The 17815-nt window shown below is 35.6% G+C and overlaps 2 protein-coding genes across 8 annotated transcripts; both read right to left on the bottom strand.

Annotated features, from left to right (window-relative positions):
• Positions 1-440: 440 nt before the first annotated feature.
• On the bottom strand, positions 441-13122 carry hnf4g (hepatocyte nuclear factor 4, gamma). 6 transcript variants are annotated; one of them, XM_016458021.1, is made up of 10 exons: positions 12873-13122; positions 7603-7771; positions 5761-5855; positions 4714-4820; positions 3807-3965; positions 2881-2968; positions 2654-2806; positions 2324-2560; positions 1076-1189; positions 441-830 (listed from the first exon to the last, which is right to left on the bottom strand). In XM_016458021.1, the coding sequence occupies exons 1-10, from the start codon at positions 12898-12900 to the stop codon at positions 697-699; spliced, it is 1284 nt and encodes a 427-aa protein (XP_016313507.1). In that variant the 5' UTR covers positions 12901-13122; the 3' UTR covers positions 441-696. The 6 variants fall into 6 exon arrangements, with proteins under 6 accessions (XP_016313507.1, XP_016313508.1, XP_016313509.1 ...); XM_016458022.1 differs by having other exon boundaries at positions 3807-3962; XM_016458023.1 differs by having other exon boundaries at positions 13008-13122.
• Positions 13123-13894: 772 nt separating this feature from the next.
• Positions 13895-16786, bottom strand: LOC107666617 (probable G-protein coupled receptor 141). 2 transcript variants are annotated; one of them, XM_016458028.1, is made up of 2 exons: positions 16727-16786; positions 13895-15652 (listed from the first exon to the last, which is right to left on the bottom strand). In XM_016458028.1, the coding sequence occupies exon 2, from the start codon at positions 15629-15631 to the stop codon at positions 14714-14716; it is 918 nt and encodes a 305-aa protein (XP_016313514.1). In that variant the 5' UTR covers positions 15632-15652; positions 16727-16786; the 3' UTR covers positions 13895-14713. The 2 variants fall into 2 exon arrangements, with proteins under 2 accessions (XP_016313514.1, XP_016313515.1); XM_016458029.1 differs by lacking the exon at positions 16727-16786 and adding an exon at positions 15876-15904.
• Between the last annotated feature and the right edge of the window lie 1029 nt (positions 16787-17815).

The raw sequence follows: 17815 nt of genomic DNA, 5'->3' as shown, positions 1-17815 counted from the left end.
AATGTCAGTGACAATGAACTTTCAGCTAAGCATTAGCTTCTTAACTTTAGCTTTATTTCATTCTTTTTTTCATTTATTATTTTAATATTGTACTTTTATTTTTTTATTTCACAAAATCATACTAATTGCTGGATCTACCCTGTTGAAGTCTCTTGTTCTGCTCAATAAAACTCTGAATAAAACTGTTAATACCTTCATAAATGTAGCACTTTTATAGCATGACTTACATTTATCTTGCAGTATATAAAAATGCTTAAGTCATAAATAGTTATTAAATATACAACACAACATAAAAACCTCAGGCACTAAGAGCATTTATTGTGTTTAAGGGCACATTTTCAAGCAAAAAAATTACATTTCTTTGCATAGTATAATTTTGTTAATAAATTAAATCTTGACTTTTTATTAATACAAAAAATGTTGATAAGTCTCTTGTAACTGGCAATAATTTGTTATTAAAAACTAATATTGTCTACATTTACTAGGTTACCAGCGGTAGGCTGATACAAGGAGAAAATTTTTTTGAATGAAATACTTTTTTCAATTAGTGGTGATCCACTTAGACAATACATTTGGAATTTTTTTGTAAAGTTCTCTTTCAGATAAATATGTCGTGCTGGATGTGGGGAAGGGCGTAACTCACACAGTTTACACGTATACTGTACAAACACACAGGGCCTGTGGCAGAGAGGAGACTCAAAGGGGAGGCTCGGGAGAGGGTCTGTTTGGCATGGGCTGTGGCGGGAGCAGGAGAGCCGGGCTACCGGGGGGCTTGTAGGCCTCCTGGTTCTGTACAGAAGTGGGAGATGGAATGGGGGTATCTGGGGATGCTGAAGAAACAGAAACGTTAAAAAAATGTAGCAAAAGCTATATAAACCTATAAAAAACTATAAAATGCACTTTGTGAAGCTTAAAATATAATAAGCAAATGATTCAAATCAGGGTTATTATCATAAAGTAAAACTAAACCTAAACCACTTCACTGATTCCTTTTTATTTCTCACCAATGTCTGATGTCTGGTATTTAAACCACTTACTTTATTTAGGGACAGATAAATAAAAGGCTATGTCTTACCCATCTGCTGTGAGTGTGCAGGTCCTGGGATGGAGCTAATGACTATGGTCTGTCCCATTATTGGAATCTGAGAGTGACCATTGTGATGTAAATGAGGTTGCTCCGTGGTTAGACCTGCAAAAATAAATTAATAACTAAATCACAGAGGTGGTAATGTGGCATTTGCCTACACACAATTCCGATATCTAAAAAAAAAAAGTTAAAAATATACAAAAAATTATGCTACAATAATGATTTATATTTTGAGCAGTTAGGTCAGATTTGGTTGGGAAATTTCATGCTCACCTAATTCATCTGTGCCTGTTTACTTGTCCAAAAGTAAAAAAAAAAAAAGAAAAGAAAAAAAGGTCTATGCTGCTTCCAGATTTCAAGTCTCAATGTAATGTAAATAGAATGCAGGTATTTTTGCAGGTCAAAACACGGAAATTAGCATTTTAGCACTTTCGGTTCCACTGTCCTGAAGTCAATGGGTTTTTTGAATGGCTTTCTGGTTAAATGCCTGAAATAAGGTTAACGCAAGCTCACGGTATTTTCACATTTTGTTCAACAACATAAAAGACATATTTTACTTTTCTGGAAAAAGGACTACAGAGGTTAAAACGTCGTTACACCATTACTCTTGCAAACTATTCTAACTCAAAACTTCATGGAAAATGTTTTCTAAATAAAGACTGAAAGAGATGTCGGAAGCTTAATTGTGTAGTTTATAGGCTGAGTTTAGCTTTTTACTTCTGCCGATTATATTTAGGCTTCAAAATTCAGCTGTGTTCATTTGTGAAGATTTTCGTGAGGATCAAAATGTGGATCAAATGTGTAAAAATCCTCAAATTTTGTTAGTCACAGAGATAATTTTTCTGTACAATCCAAAAGCCAGTGGTAAAATCCAATTGGTTTTTGTTTAGGGAACCAAGGTGATGCAAACTTTTGGCTTGGCCTACAAAAATCTGTCAACACTTGGTTCTATCCACTAATTGTTGATTAGATTGAGATAGATAATAATGATGTTAGCCTTAGCAAGCACAAGTCAAGACTAATAGGCCTACCCTAGTCAAATATGGTAGCAAATGCATTATTTTGCCTCATCATTTTACATCATTTTGCAGTATAATACACAGTATTATAAGAAAAAGTTTAAGCAGACTTGCTTCAGAATAAAGTACTTGCTTTCACCTAGTTTAAAAAAAATGATCATGAAGCATTTTCCCGCTCCAAGAGCCCCTGCGATTCAATGCTTCACCTCATACTCACCCCCAAGAAGCATCTCCTGCAGCAGGTTATCTATCTTGGCAAGACCGAAAAGCTTGATAAACTGTAGCTGCTCAATCATCTGCCAGGTGATGCTTTGCAGAGTAGGAAGAAGCAGCAAAAGCTCCCCGAATCGCCCACGCGAGTCATACTGCCGGTCATTAATGTAGTCTTCCAGACTCATTTGAACCTGATAGCGCATCGCCTTGATCTTAGAAGGATCTCTTAAGCTTTTGGCATCTAGATGTTAAAAAACAGAGATAGTGACATGTATGGCTCTGTTTCAGGATTGATACTGGGTGTGAAATGAATGCTCTGTTTCATTCATTATACCAGGGTCGAAGAACACAATGGCCTTTAGAGCTGCGTATTCATTGTCGTCAATTTGGATGTCCTGGAAGGATAGAACCAGTTCATCCAAGACTCGGTTAGATACGCGACCTATTTCTGGCTCAGGGCAGTTTCGATGGACAACGCAGCCATTTCCTGCATGGAAAATGGAAATCTGTCTATTTACAGTATAATTATGTTAAAAGGTGAAAATAACTATTAGAAGTTACCTAGAAGCAAGAGATCTTTGTATGGCATTGACCTTTTAGCCACACCAAGCAGAAGATGCTCTCCGGCATGAGCTCGTAATAAACTAACCTGGAAGTAAAATTAGGCCTGGTTTAACATGTTTCTGTAAACCACAGTTAAAATGAATATCTGCTATACTACAGTGAAATATAAAAATAAATAAATAAATAAATGTATTAATTTAAAAAACTAAACGTATTAATTTATAAATAAAAATGCATTTATTTGATCAAAAATACAGCAAAAGCATTCATGTAATATTGTAAATGTTATTAAAATTAAAAACAATATTTTAATATATTTAAAAAATTTAATTTATTCCTGTGAAGGCAAAGCTGAATTTTCAGCAGCCTTTACTCCAGTCTTCAGTGTTAATAATTGAATATTATATTCTCAGAACATTTTAAATGGAATTAGAAAAAGTAGAAACATGGTGTAGTTACAGTCTCTACCAGCAGGTGCCCTGCTTACTAGTTGAATGCATGTGTCCATAAATTAAAATTAAAATAAAAATTCAGTATAATGCAAAATGAGTAATTAATTTTGACCCGGAAGAAAAATACTGCAAATTTTAAATGCATAAAAAAAACGATGCCAACTTTTTAAGTAATACACTAGCATTCTCTATATAGTAAAAGACCTCAAAGCTAACAGACATGGAGTAAAGGATATTTTTTTCATTCTTTAAGGTCATTTTTTTAAATATTGGAAGGTTTTGCATGTTCAATAACAATAAATGCAAGGGAAAAATCTGAAATTTAGAGCAACACAGACAGCCTGCTAAATGGAGGCTAAACTGAGTCAGCCATGTGAATAGCAAATATTGAGTTTCACTGAACGGCCCTGCAATTTAACCCAAGGGCCTCCCCAATTAGCACAGCCAGTGTTGCTTTCCAACGGCCATTACCTGGTCATCAAGTGGCAATTCGCCGAAGGCTGGGATGTATTTAGCCCACTCTACCAGAACAAGCAGCTGTTGCTTCATAGATTCACAGACGTCACTGATAGTGGCTGATTTTTTCTCTGAAACATCAGCAGGGCCCATTGGGCTGGCGGCGTTGATCTGCTGGGAGACAAACGAGAGAAGAACCGAATTTACCATGTCCTCTAAAAATGCTTTTGCACAGGCTGTTACCTCGCTCTCAGAGTAAATTTACGCAGGTACTCATGCAGATAATTAGAAATGTTGATGACACAGACTGATGCTTAAAGAAAGCAGCGCTCAGTTGTTATTTATCTCTCTTTGTCATTAATGACTACTGAGCAGAACTTCATCAGAGTTACTGTAATGAAACCTCTCTTCCTTCTTTAATCAGCCCTGTTGGTTAATTTTTGTCTTTGGTGACTATTTATCGCTAGCATAATGCATTAAAACCATACACCTTTGCTTTAATTGACAATCACAGCAATAATTTATTGCTCAAAAGCAATAAATGTTACTGCCGCAGATACCGTAACTATATGCATGTTTTTATTTTCCGTATCTCTGCCCTTCTCTACAGATATTCTTTCTCTTTCTTTTTGTGTGTGTGTGTGTGTGAGAGAGAGAGAGTGTTTCGATTAACCTTGATAGGACAGTTTACCTGCTGCGAGATAGCTTCAGCGACACCTTTGCTTTAATTGACAATCACAGCAATAATTTATTGCTCAAAAGCAATAAATGTTACTGCCGCAGATACCGTAACTATATGCATGTTTTTATTTTCCGTATCTCTGCCCTTCTCTACAGATATTCTTTCTCTTTCTTTTTGTGTGTGTGTGTGTGTGTGTGAGAGAGAGAGAGTGTTTCGATTAACCTTGATAGGACAGTTTACCTGCTGCGAGAGAGCTTCAGCATGAGCCAGGGCCGTGATTGGCGGCAGGTCATGTGAGTCTTGTATGGTCCTCCTCGAGCTGATACGGTCCCGTTCATTTTGCACAGCTGAAAACAAGCACAAACAATTTTGCTGATTAGAGAGCTAATAACAATTAAGAAATATTACTGATTAGCCAAGATGATGGGTGTGTTTCTCAAGCTTATTTACAGAAAATCTCACACATTGCCAAGACATTGCCAAATTCATTGTGATGTATTTTAACATCATTAAACGTAAAACACAGACTAAAATGACCTTTTTGCCACACCTTCCAATGAGGAACACATTGGGAAATTTTACAAGCCATAAATATTTCCTACTGGACATGTTACTGGGTATTTCACATTATTTTTAAATATTTTTATACAATACAGTTTTTATTTTTTAGTATTTTTTCAAGACTTTTCTTTATGAAAATTGAACTTTTGTAACTTTTTCGAAATTAAATTGCTGATGTGTCATTTTTCTCATATCTAGACTTTTGACATTGGTTCAAACTTGAGAAGATGCCTACTGAACAAAGAGCTTAAACCAGCCTAAGATTGTTTGTTGGTCTTAACCAGTCTCCTAGCCTGGTTTTCAATCTAATAAACACCAGCTGCATCACCAAGGTAAACCATCTTAAACCAGCTAAGACCAATAAACCATCTAAGGCTGGATTTTCAGAAGGAATAGGAAACAATGGTGAGCAAATTAAAAATAATACATGACTGGCGTGCAAAACCCTGCCTAAGCTAGAGGTAAAACTTTAACTGACCGCAGTCCTGAACAACGTGTATGCACGGAAAGTGAGGTGGAGAGCATATGATCACCCATCATAAAAGTCTAAGCCAAGGTTATACAGCCAATAAACTAAACATCCTTGTGTAATCAGGGCAAGATTTATGGCATCATCCATTTTACTCTCTCGAGTTCCCTCTTCCTTGTTACTCCATAAGCTATCTGTTCGAAACTGTGGGAAAAGGGAGTATCTGTGGGGAAAAAGTATACATATAAAATGTTTACCTTCTTTCTTCATTCCAGCTCGAAAGCATTTGTGAAGTCTGCAGAAACGACACTGGTTCCTTTTGTCTTTATCAACAACGCATTGACGATTAAACCTGCCCAAAAGTACAAAAATAAATAAATAAAGACTATCTCTTAAGAATAAAACTTTATCTGGTTTATAATGTATCTGGTTATGATTTTAATTTCACTAAACAAATCCAGTTGCTTAATTGATTCTTTATTGATTCAGTTTCTGTTGATTTTTATATGGACATGGCAGAAGTAGTGGCTTATGGTCCAGCGAATTGGTCAAATAGTGATTCAGTAGACTAATTCAAACTGATAACTCACAAGTTTGAGACTGATTCATTAGTATTTTTGACTGATTCATTAAAGAAACTGAGGCACTCAACCGTGAAACTGATAACTCACAAGTTCAAGACTGATTCCTGAGTCATACTGAATGATTCATCAAAAAGAATTGGGTCATAAAAGGCACTCAATTATGAATCAGACTCATGCTTAATGTATACTTATGTTTGAAAAAAATGTTCTTAAATAAAAAAAAACAGCTCTTGATTCCCATCCTATAGCGTTGTTATAGTTAACTAAAACTAAAACTATTGAAAAATATTTTTAACTGTAATAAAGATTAAATTAAAATATTACACAAAAAACAAAACAAAACAAAAAGTGAAATAAGTTTTATGCACTAAAATGACTAAAACTGAATAACAAATGAAGAGTTTGGTTCCAAAATGCGATATTCCTGCCAAAATCAGTATTGTATCTGGTAGGTATTGAAAAGTCATTTTTTAATTTTGCGCAAAATGTGGTATCCGCTGTGTTATTCTGTCATGTTTTCTCCATATCTTTCCAAACCGCAACAAACGCCAGTCTCCCTTCTCTGCTGAATGCGATATATCCGCTCAACCAATCACAGCGCACCATTCCACGCATTCTAGACAGTAATGGCGGCGCTTTGAATACACCCGGCATCCTAGTTTTTCTCAGGTATTTTGTACTTTGTGATCAACAAACAAACTTAGGGCTGCACGATAAATCACATGTGATTGTCATGCGCATCTCGTCAGTAAAGCCGGTTCTGTGATTAATAGTAAATCTCCATCACGTGCTTTCAGATGGAGTGGCATTTAATACACAGAGCCGTAGATCACTGCTATATCGCGTTCATAATCGCAGATGAGTCGCATTCGATTATGAACAAGATATTGCGTAGCTTGTCAGTTTTATTTATGCCATTAATGTTTTTGATAATACAGCATATAGCACTAGTCAACTAAATGAATGTAACATGACAAAGATGTATGCACTTTTGGAAGTTGAATGTAAGGGAAATGTCATTTATGGATTTATTGCATTTTGGGGAAAAAAAAAAAACCGTGTCATGGATTTATTGCATTTTGGGAAAAAATAACATTTTATAATAAATCTTTGAAAATCAAAATCTGGATTTACATTTTTTTATGTTATTATAACCTAAATATGCTATGTGAAAGTTTGAAACAGAAAATAGTGGTTTTCATCTTGCCACTTTCTTGGTAAAGAAAACACATTTTTACTCAAATTAATCAAAATGGATTTATAGCGTTTTGGAACCAAACTCTTCAAATAAACTAATAAAGTACATAAATTAAAATATAAATCTTTTTAAAAACTAATACTAAAACTAAACTCAAATGAAAATGAAAACAGGAAATAAAAAATAAAAACATTCAAACTACTAATAAATACCATAATAGTACATAAATAATACTACAATAAACACTGAACACATTTTTCACCACATAAAAATGATTTTCATTACAAAAACATCTCGGTTGGATGAGTGCGATGTACCTGCAGGAGTACACATGACTCTTCCTGATGCTCCGGCGGAAGAATCCTTTGCAGCCATCACAGCTGGAGGCGCCATAATGTTTACCTGTGGCTTTATCGCCACAGATTGAGCAGTTGGAGATCACGCCATTTTCTCCTTGACTGATGTTGGGCTCTGTCGGCATGTTTTCTGTGAAAAACAACATGGACAGTCAAAACTGAAATCATCACACATAATGTAACTGGCTGCCACCTGAACACTTTGGTTTGAGTAGCAACAACAGTTCAGTCAAGTGAGGGCTTGATGATTCACTTGGGTAGCTCATTCATAAAAGGCTTTAGATTATTTAAAACAGCGAATCATGTCCATTGTACATCCAGAACATTAAATAGTGGGAATCTACTGCTGCTAAGCTTCTAGATGCTATGCTAATCCAAGTTAGCTAACAACCAAAGAGGCCTAGTGAATCTCGTAAAGCTACAGGACGATGCGTCTATCAAATCTCGGCCTTTTTACTCGGTCGCTCAATCATAACAGCTAACGAGGAGAATGAGGAAGAGTTCTGCATAAGTGAACAAAGGATGCTCATCCTAAAAGACCTTCTAATGCAACAGAGAGTGGCACCCTTCTGTTCATACAGACAAGGATGAAAAATCAATCATTCCTTTGTGCATCCAAAATCATAACATTTCAACAAAAGAAATGCAGCAGGGGACTTTAGCCTTTTATGCGCTGAGACTGATTGGAGCCTCCTGCTGTTGTAGGACAGACTTAATTAGGATTAGCCTCTGTTTTATCGCATAGATAGATATTCAATGGAGATTGACATCTCGTGGATAAATGTTAATGTGGGTTGAAAGCAATCTCTTCTGATTCAGTATATTCCCAAAGTGATTCCTTCTCATTTCAGAATAAAACATAATTTGAGCGCAAAGGGCACATGTGGTCGCAGAGAGCCAATTCATCTTGTTGGCTTTCGTACATTTGCAGAGCGTGTTTGGAAGTATTTAGTTTCAGAGTAAGGTGATACAGAACTTGAATCAGTTGGCAAACAATTTCAATACATTCACAGCTTTATGGGCTTAATTAAGAAGTAGTTCACCCAAAAATGAAAATTCTGCAGATATTTGGAAAAATATTGGTAGCCAAAGAGTTTTGGTTACCATTGACAATATGGAGAAACAAACATCTGAGACATTTCTCAAAATATCTTCTCATGTGTTTCGCAGATGAAAGAAATTCATACATTTTGGAATAATATGAGGGTGAGTAAATGATGTCCTTTTTGGGTGCACAACCCCAGCACAATAAAGAAAGCAGAAGAATGCCAAGATTTATATACAAATTAGCTGAATACAACAGCCAATCCATCCAAATGCTTTCCTACACTATATTAAATGTATTTGCATGCAAACATCAACTCAAAACGTGAATTTTGCTTATTGCACAGTTGATTAATACTTACTAACATACTTGATTAAAATTAGCTAATGCAACAAAATGCTTGTTGCTATACATCACTGTGTGCAATCCATTTAAATTTGTAAAATATTTAATTTTATCCATTTGCATTTATCTTTTTTTTTTTTTTTTATCCAGTTCCCAGCATGGATGGTTTGAGTACAAAAAACGTAAGTAGCCTAATGCATTTGGGCTGATGTGTGGTGTAAAATAATGTTTATGATATATTTTGGAATTAATTATTGTTGATGTTACCATGCAAAGCACATTTTTAGGTTCACTTTTTTTAGTGCAACTGCTAGTCAGCATTTAACTGCAGCAGATTCAGTCTAGTCAGTATGACAGATCTAATTTTATTGGGTTTACTCCAATACATTTCCATTATATAAGATATTTGGGTAAAGTTTACTGATTATTTTAAGAAAATCCAACTGAATTAAGTTCAGCCAAAGAACTTTTGTCTAGCTGTCCATCTGCATGCCAGAGATTGTGTGTTTGCCTTTAAATAGTTTGTATTCCAGTTATTTTATGGCCTTTCTCTATCTCTGTGTTTCAATGCACTGTAAAGAACTGTAAAGATAACTGGGCAATCTCTTCAGCAATTTTAGCATTAGGTTAATGGAGAACCAAAGTGGATAAATCACATCAGATTGTGGTGACGTAATCGTGCTAGTAACCTAAGGAGTCTAAAAGAGTTGCCCTATCCAAAATGTACCTTTGAGCAACAAATTTCCCACAATGCCCCAGTGTGACTGTCCCTTTACATTCATTTTTTTGTATAAAATACAAAATAACATCATTGGACAAACATTATTTCACGCCTCAAAATATCTGAGTTCACTGTTGCTCTTGTATTGCTTTGAATTAACTTTGCAGCAGTACAAAATATATTGACTTTACACCTAAACGTACCCCATTTTGTCCTATTTTCCCAACTTATGAACCCATGGAGATCCCAGTCTCTAATCCTGAGACTCAGAACTCTTTTCTCAGGATTTGAGCGAAACCTCTGTTGAATTTTAAACTGAATGAAAAGACTTTCAAAATAGTTAGCTAACAATTATCTCCTTTAGGTTGAGGTAAATGATTCTGCTGGGACGAATCATTCCAGACAGCTATTAAACCAGCCATGACATGGCGTCGGTCCCCTCCAGACACGTTTGAGTCAGTCATACTAAGCCAAATTTACACCCACATCAGTTATAGAATCTGTGAACTGACATGACTTTAATTAACATTTTAATAACAACACTATAACAAACACAAACTTTAAACATAATGATCATTTGTTTACTAGTCCAAGCGGCATCAACCGCATCGGCAACTTCGAAAGTACTTTAAAAAACACATATTTTGGACAAATTGCACAGCACTCACCACCACAATAAAGCACTTCTGCGTTCTCAAAGCCCAATGTGCTATAGGTTGGGTCCAGGCCCTCGCAGTAATTGGCTACATCCATGTCCAACAAGGATTTAGGAAGAGGAGATGGTGAAAACTTCATCCCTGCCTGGCTATCTCTACTTAAAGTCGTCCCGGGACAGTGTCTCTTGAAGAGAGAAATGAGGGTAGCCTTAGGTTGACCATCTCTTCAGAATGCTGATTTGTCGTCTTCTAAGACAAAGGAGGAGCCTTGGCCAAGACTCCTCACCTCCTTGAACAGAACTTATCTTCTCACCTTATCCTATACTTAGAAGGATGAAGAGATAACAGTATTCCCCATTTGTTCCAGAAAGGAACATGAAGGTTTTATTGGTGCAGCACAACCAACAAGTCCTATTCTCAGGCAAAATAACACTCTTACAAAGTAATGCACCGTCCCAAAACCAAAAACTGGCAAAGACTGCAGCACCACTGAGCTTCCATTTGTAAACAAAGACTTCAAAATGAAGGGGAGATCTCAACTCCTGTTAAATCAGTGGAGTTCTCAAAGCTTGAGATATATTTAAAAGAATATTTAAAAATGAGGTATATTAGCATTTCCTGGATTCTGTTGCAATGATCTAATCATAGACATCATTTACATTCATCTGACACAAATTCTGTTTTGCATGTTAACTTTTATATAAATTAGATTGAGACACTGAAGAATTATTTGAATGTAATATTTTGAATCTGAGTCATTGATGAGCCATTCTTCTTAAAGAGATAGTTCACCCAAAAATGAAATTTCTGTTATTTATTCACATTATTCTCATTCTTTCTAAACTTACGCTATAAAATGTTTTTTTCAAAGATGTAAATAAAACCAAAAAAAAAAAAATGTCTTGTCAATGTGTCGCTTGCCATTTCTTTTTAATTAATTGTGAAATTTACTAGCAATTTCTTAGTGATCATTGTTTCAAAGTAAATCTTTCACCGATTTTTTGTGTATATTCCTTTTTTTTCTGTGGAACACAGAAGAAGAGATTTTTGAAAAATTGATCAAGTGATGTTTTTTTGTCCATGCATTTTGTGTTCCGCAGAATAAACAAATGCATACAGATTTGGAATGACATGAGGGTAAACTATCCTTTTAAGAGTTTTAAAAATAATAATAATTATTATTATTATTATTATTATAAAAAAATAAACACATTGCAGCATCATCAGGCCTGTACAACGCATGTGCAAACGCATAAAGGAAACAAAACAAATGTTGAAAAAAAATTCATCTCTGGCCTATAATTATTATTTTTTTTTTTTTTAAACATTCAACTTTAATAAAATACTTTGCTATTTGGCTTCTTTAAGAGTTAGAACGGTGGTTTTACAAGCAGGCTACTGGGTTTTTCTGTACATTAAATTGCCTTGTGGTGCAATTTAATCAACTATAGAAAGTCAAACAAAATAGCAACATTGCTGTACAAGTAGGTCACAACAAAAACAGAAAGACGACAAAATATTAAAATAATAATAAAACATTTTTGAAGTACTTGAGGTTAGATTCGGTATGCACAGGGATACTATGTACAGAGATACACATCACACAAGTTACATTTTAACTTCACTCTAACAAACAATGTTTTAAATGAGGAAGTGCAAAAATGTTCACATGATAAGAGCTTGGTGAGGCCATCTATTTTCAATAGATTGCATTACACCTCACTATCAGCTCCGATGCAGAGAGATGAATACTGTACATAAAATCATATTGCAAAATACTCTCCACATTACTAGTTGATCTGTCATACCACTTCAACAGTTAAATAAATTCAAGGTCAAACTAGAATTGCTTGGAAGTAAAATATCACTCCAGGACTGTGAAAAACTCACAGTATCAAGGCAGTACATTCAGTTTTGTATAAAAGAGCCCTTTAATGTCACTTCTATAGGCTACAGGCAACTGAAATAATTACGATCTGACCTAAATGATATTAAGGCACATAATTAATGTAGAAGGCGACCTTTTAAAGTATTAAATTAGCAAAGCAAATATAATTATGACTATGTAAAATACAAAATAAATATTTTAAAACATTTTTTCAGCAATATTGGATATAAAATATGAAATAGAATAATAAGCACTGCTTATTTGTTTTCACAACATAAAATTTCAGAAAACACGAAAATCCTGTACGATTTCTTTTATATGGAACACCTATACATTTCTATTTGTCAATACGAAAAATTATAATAAAACACGACTAGAGACTAACCTAATTTAGGGAATGCTGACGTCACAACTGCACGAGCGATACTTTTTTTTTTTACCGTCAAAATTTAGTCGCATAAGGACTTGTTTAAAGACTACGTAAAAGGTAGGAACAAACGTTTTAACGGATTTTTTTCTTCTTTCTTTAACTTGCCCACAATTCAATGACCGCAACGTAAAACTATCTGGTCTTACCTTCTCCACGTCCAACAACGATTTGCATTAATCCACCAAAACCCAAACGAACATGTGTCAAAATGTTATGCTAATAAATATGATATTTAGGCTGATATAGAGAGCAAATGACGTGTTTAACGTCAAAAGCCTCACGTTGGACAATAGCCTACTTTTGGTGGTGTTGGGGGAGCCTCATTAGATCGATTTACTAAACAAACTGAAAGTTGGGTGGAGATGTTAAACAGTAACTAGCCCCAATAAAGCACAACACATGGATCGTTTTGCCTGTGCGTGGGTTCACGCCGTAAAGAACGCAGACAAACGAAGCCTAAAGACAAGAAGGAACACATCTGAATTTATAATATCATAAATATGAAACCGATATTTTTGTCTTTTCAGAAAACAAGTAAAAAGCCTACTTATAAACACTGGTTGAACCCTGATGGCACAACTCCTAGTTACAGAAATGTTGTTTTACCTTTCAACTAGGCTACTTCAAATCCGGTCTTTGACGTTCTTCAATTTTATCAGAAGAGGGCGCCAAATCTCTATTTTCCTCTCTCTCAATAAGAGGTCGAACATCGGTTGGCCATTGTTTTATCACATAACTGAACATAAAACCATATTTAAAACAAACACATTTAAACAATCGAGTGGTTTCATTTTTGCATGAGTCTAAAATCGTCCCCAAATATGAAACTAACTGACGCTCTATCACGAGTTATAGGCTAAATAATTTGAAAAACCTAGAGATATACTGTAATAGAGAACTAAAAAAAATGTTTTCATCATGACTCATTTTGTACTACATAGATGTTTATCCAGTTAAAATCCCCTCTAAAATAAGACTGCCACCGCATCCCAGCTCATAAAATATGTAAGAACTTATTATAAGAACGCAACTTCCCATAATGTTAAAAACCTGCATTTTTAACGTTTAAAATAACTTTTTTTCTTCTTCATTATGTGAACACTAGAGAAAAAAAAAAGTGAACGTTCCATTTTATCATTATGGGAACGTTCTGGATTAGGCCTACTTTTGAAAGTTCCCTAAACGTTCTGAAACGTGTAGCCTAATAATAAGTAACGTTATAACGTTTCAAAAACATTAGAGGAAAAGAACCCCGATGTAGGCTATATTTTGTGCTGACGCTTTGAGAGCACAACATTGAATGAACATTCTATTATTGGAAGAACGTTTATTCATAAATTTGAGATACCCTTGCCAAAAGATTAACCAAAGTTCTGAGAAGGTAGGCCTTATTTTCACTGAGCTGCAGTCAAGTTCGTTCAGTTATATGTGTAAATATAATAGCTGTCAGGTTCGCTGTAAAATTAAACCTTAACATGTATTTTGCTTTTCTATCTCCACAAAAGCATATCAGAACAAACGTAATTTAAAATCATCCAAAAGACTTGAATACCATGATAACCATTATCACTACAGCCATTATAAACACATAACTATCGAATGATAGCCTACTGTAGTAACACTGTTACTTTAATGTATAGGCTACCATGTATTTATCATGGTAGGCCTACTGGAATTTACATGATCAAAAACAAAACAAAACACAGGCCTGTTTTTTTTTTTCAAGAGCATTCAAACAATGTAAAAAGCTTTCAGAATCACAGCTACCACACTTAATATTTGCAGTAATTTCTGTGGTATTTTGCCACAAAACGGCTAACATGGTATATATAGGCTACATTTTGCTAAGGCTGATGCTCATTACCTTCACCTTATAATTAGAACACTCGTTTTCTGTTAAAACAGTTTCCAGTTTCCATCTGCAGACCCTGATTTATGGGTAGTGATGCGGAAAATGGTGTCTATGTTCAGTATTTATCCGCTTTATTTATCCGGTCCAGCACACTTTATATATGTTCTTCCCAGTGAACGTCAGCATGTCGAAACACGTAAGCCCAGTGATGGCCAGAAACACTTCATTTATCTGATGAAGGCCATCAATGTTGTTCAGGTATTGTAGCCTAAAAAGGTGGTATGGTACCAGGCAGGTGAGCATGATGAGGACAAAGCTGAGGTTTTTTATTTGGACCCAAAACTCCTGCTGGGAGCGGCTGGCGGGGCCGTACTTGAGGATCATCGAGCGTAAGATGATCACCTGGATGCAGGTCTGAAGACACGACACCGTGATAATAAAGATGGATAGAACCATGTTCAGGGCGTAGACATAGTTATGGATTTCATCTCCAAATTTGAAGCACTGGTTTTCTGGTAGGCTTATGGTTTTCTGTCCGTATTGTTTCAGCACGACGGGTAGTATGATGATTAACAGGATGAACCACACCAAAGCGCTCGCGCCCAGCCCATGCAGCCTCCTGTAGAACTCAGTCCGCTGCGTTTTCTTGTAAAAATGCAGGAAACGAATCGTGAGTAGGATGGAGTAGATGGTAAACACCATGTATATGTGGATATGCACCATGGCACTGACCAGTTTACAGAATCCCTGACCCAGCTGCCACGTTTGGGACACGTAGTAGTAGATTCTGAACGGCACAGTGAGCAGGAAAAGAAAGTGTGCGACCATCAAGTTCAGGAAGGCGATGGTGGTTAACGAGCGAATGTTGGTTTTTAACAAGCTGATCATGACGGTTAAGCCTGTGATGCCAACCAGAAGGACTGCAGTGTAAATTATGATCAGGGCGACTCTGAAGGGCTCGGTGAGGTGTGCCTGGTCCGAGGGGGCTTCTGAAGTTGGGTTGGTTGTCACTGCGGGGCTGGTGATATTGTCGACTGTGGTGTTCATCGCCATGGTTCCTAGTGAGAAAACATACTGGAAGAAAAATGTGAGAAAGTCATTGAATAGATGCAAAAGGTATCTGCTTTGTTTTAGTCTTAGTTAAACTCACTACTACACTTTAAAGAATGTTTGAATCATTATAACAGCATGTTTGTTTACATTGATTTTACTCACAAAGATCATTTTCAGCGATTTAACTCCGTATTATTCATAAGTAATTATTCAAAAAAGTTTAGAAATCTAATCTTTTACTCACCCTCGTGTCATTCCAAACCCGTAGAACTTTCTTTCTGTGGAACATAACTAACAAACGATATTTTAAAGAATGTTGTTAACCAAAGAATGTTAGTTTCCATTGAGTTCCACCGTATGAAGACAAAAACACTTAAAATATGTTTGTTCCACAGAAAAATGAAGAAAAAAAAGTTTTACATGGTTGGAACGACACGAGGGTGAGTAAATATCGACGGAATTGTGTATACAGTAAGGTTCCATTTTTTAACATTGGTTACCTTTATCAGATAGCATGAACTAACAATGAAAAATATTTATAAACCATTTGTTAATGTTCATGTCAACATTTACTAATATTAATGAAATCAAAGTTGTTTCTGTTAATATTATGTAACTGACCTGAGCTAACATACACCAACAATGAACCGTTATATATTTATTACTTAAAGTTAACAGTTTAAATAGGCTATAACAAATGTATTGCTCAGTTAGTTCATGTGTTAATGCATTAACTAATGTAATCTTACTGTAAACAGCTACATAAGGTTGGAGTTTGAGTAGGTAACAGTTTTATTATAGTGTACTGTAGAAACAGACCAATAAAAAGTCAATGTATAAGTAAATGTATTTTATAAATCCTCTTTGCACTCCTTTAAAGTTTAACTTGGAGTACTTTATGTATCTCTTTGTAGCTCTTTTGAAAGTGGCAAACAAGCCACAAACTACTGCATGTGTACATGTATGGTGGTTCTTTTCAGAAAATCAGATGAAAGCAAGACATTTCAACTATCTTTTACAATACAGTGCATTTAAAATGTTAAAATTAGTATTCAAAATGAACAGCCTAATGAGACAATGAAGCAAGACACTTACCCTCTGAACAGCAACGCAGAAGTCGACAATGGCAGAGCAGATGAGGAAGTAAGGTAATGTGTTTGTTGCATCTGCTCCTCAGCCATTTAGAAACCACTATTTTAACACACTCTCTCGATGCGGCAGCCAGGCTGCTGTTTGTTTTTATGGTTCACACACAGTTGCGCATTTGACATTTCAGTTTAGGTGGCCAACCTCAAAAACAACGAGTCACATTGCCAAACAACCTCAAACAAACCTTGAGATTCCAGTTATGATAAAAAATACTGCAAGATCACAGTTCTCTATATGGAGGAGTCTCAATGTATTGTTAAAATTCTGTTGGTAGACACTACAGGTACCATTCAAATCTTATAATAGTGCTCAGTACTAGTGTCTAGTCTTAAGCTGACAGGGTCTGTGGTTTTTGGTTTTCCACTGTGATCTTGTCACAGCTGCAGAGGGGGATGTGCTTAAGTTATTAATGGACATTGATGATGTGAATAAAACGAATGTGTTTCTGAACAGAGTATAATAACATTTACATACAGTGGTGTGAAAAAGTGTTGGCCCCCTTCCTGTTTTTTACATTTTTTGCATATTTGTCACACTTAAAAGATTCAGATCAAACAAATTTTAATATTACACAAAGATAATGCAAGTAAATACAAAATGCAGTTTTTAAATGATTATTTATTTTATTAAGGGAAAAAAGCTGTCCAAACCTGCCTGGCCCTACGTGAAAAAGTAATTGCCCCCTAAATCTAATAACTGATTGTGCCATGCTTTGCAGCAACAACTGCAATCAAGTGTTTGCGATAACTGGCAATGAGTCTTTCACATCGCTGTGGAGGAATTTTGGCCCACTCTTCTTTGCAGAATTGTTTTAATTCAGCCACATTGGAGGGTTTACGAGCATGAATGGACTGTTTAAGCATCTCAATCGATTTAAGTCCGGACTTTGATTTGGCCACTCCTAAACCTTAATTTAGTTTTTCTTGAGCCATTCAGAGGTGGACTTGCTGGTGCGTTTGGGATCATTGTCCTGCTACATAACCAAAGTGCGCTTGAGGTCACAAACTGATGGCCGGACATTCTCCTTCAGGATTT

Source organism: Sinocyclocheilus anshuiensis, unplaced genomic scaffold (assembly GCF_001515605.1).
Source record: "Sinocyclocheilus anshuiensis isolate Anshui unplaced genomic scaffold, SAMN03320099.WGS_v1.1 scaffold1100, whole genome shotgun sequence".
NCBI classification, from domain to species: Eukaryota; Metazoa; Chordata; class Actinopteri; order Cypriniformes; family Cyprinidae; genus Sinocyclocheilus; species Sinocyclocheilus anshuiensis.
Note: the sequence above shows the minus strand (reverse complement) of the source record. Positions and strands in the feature narration are given on the sequence as shown.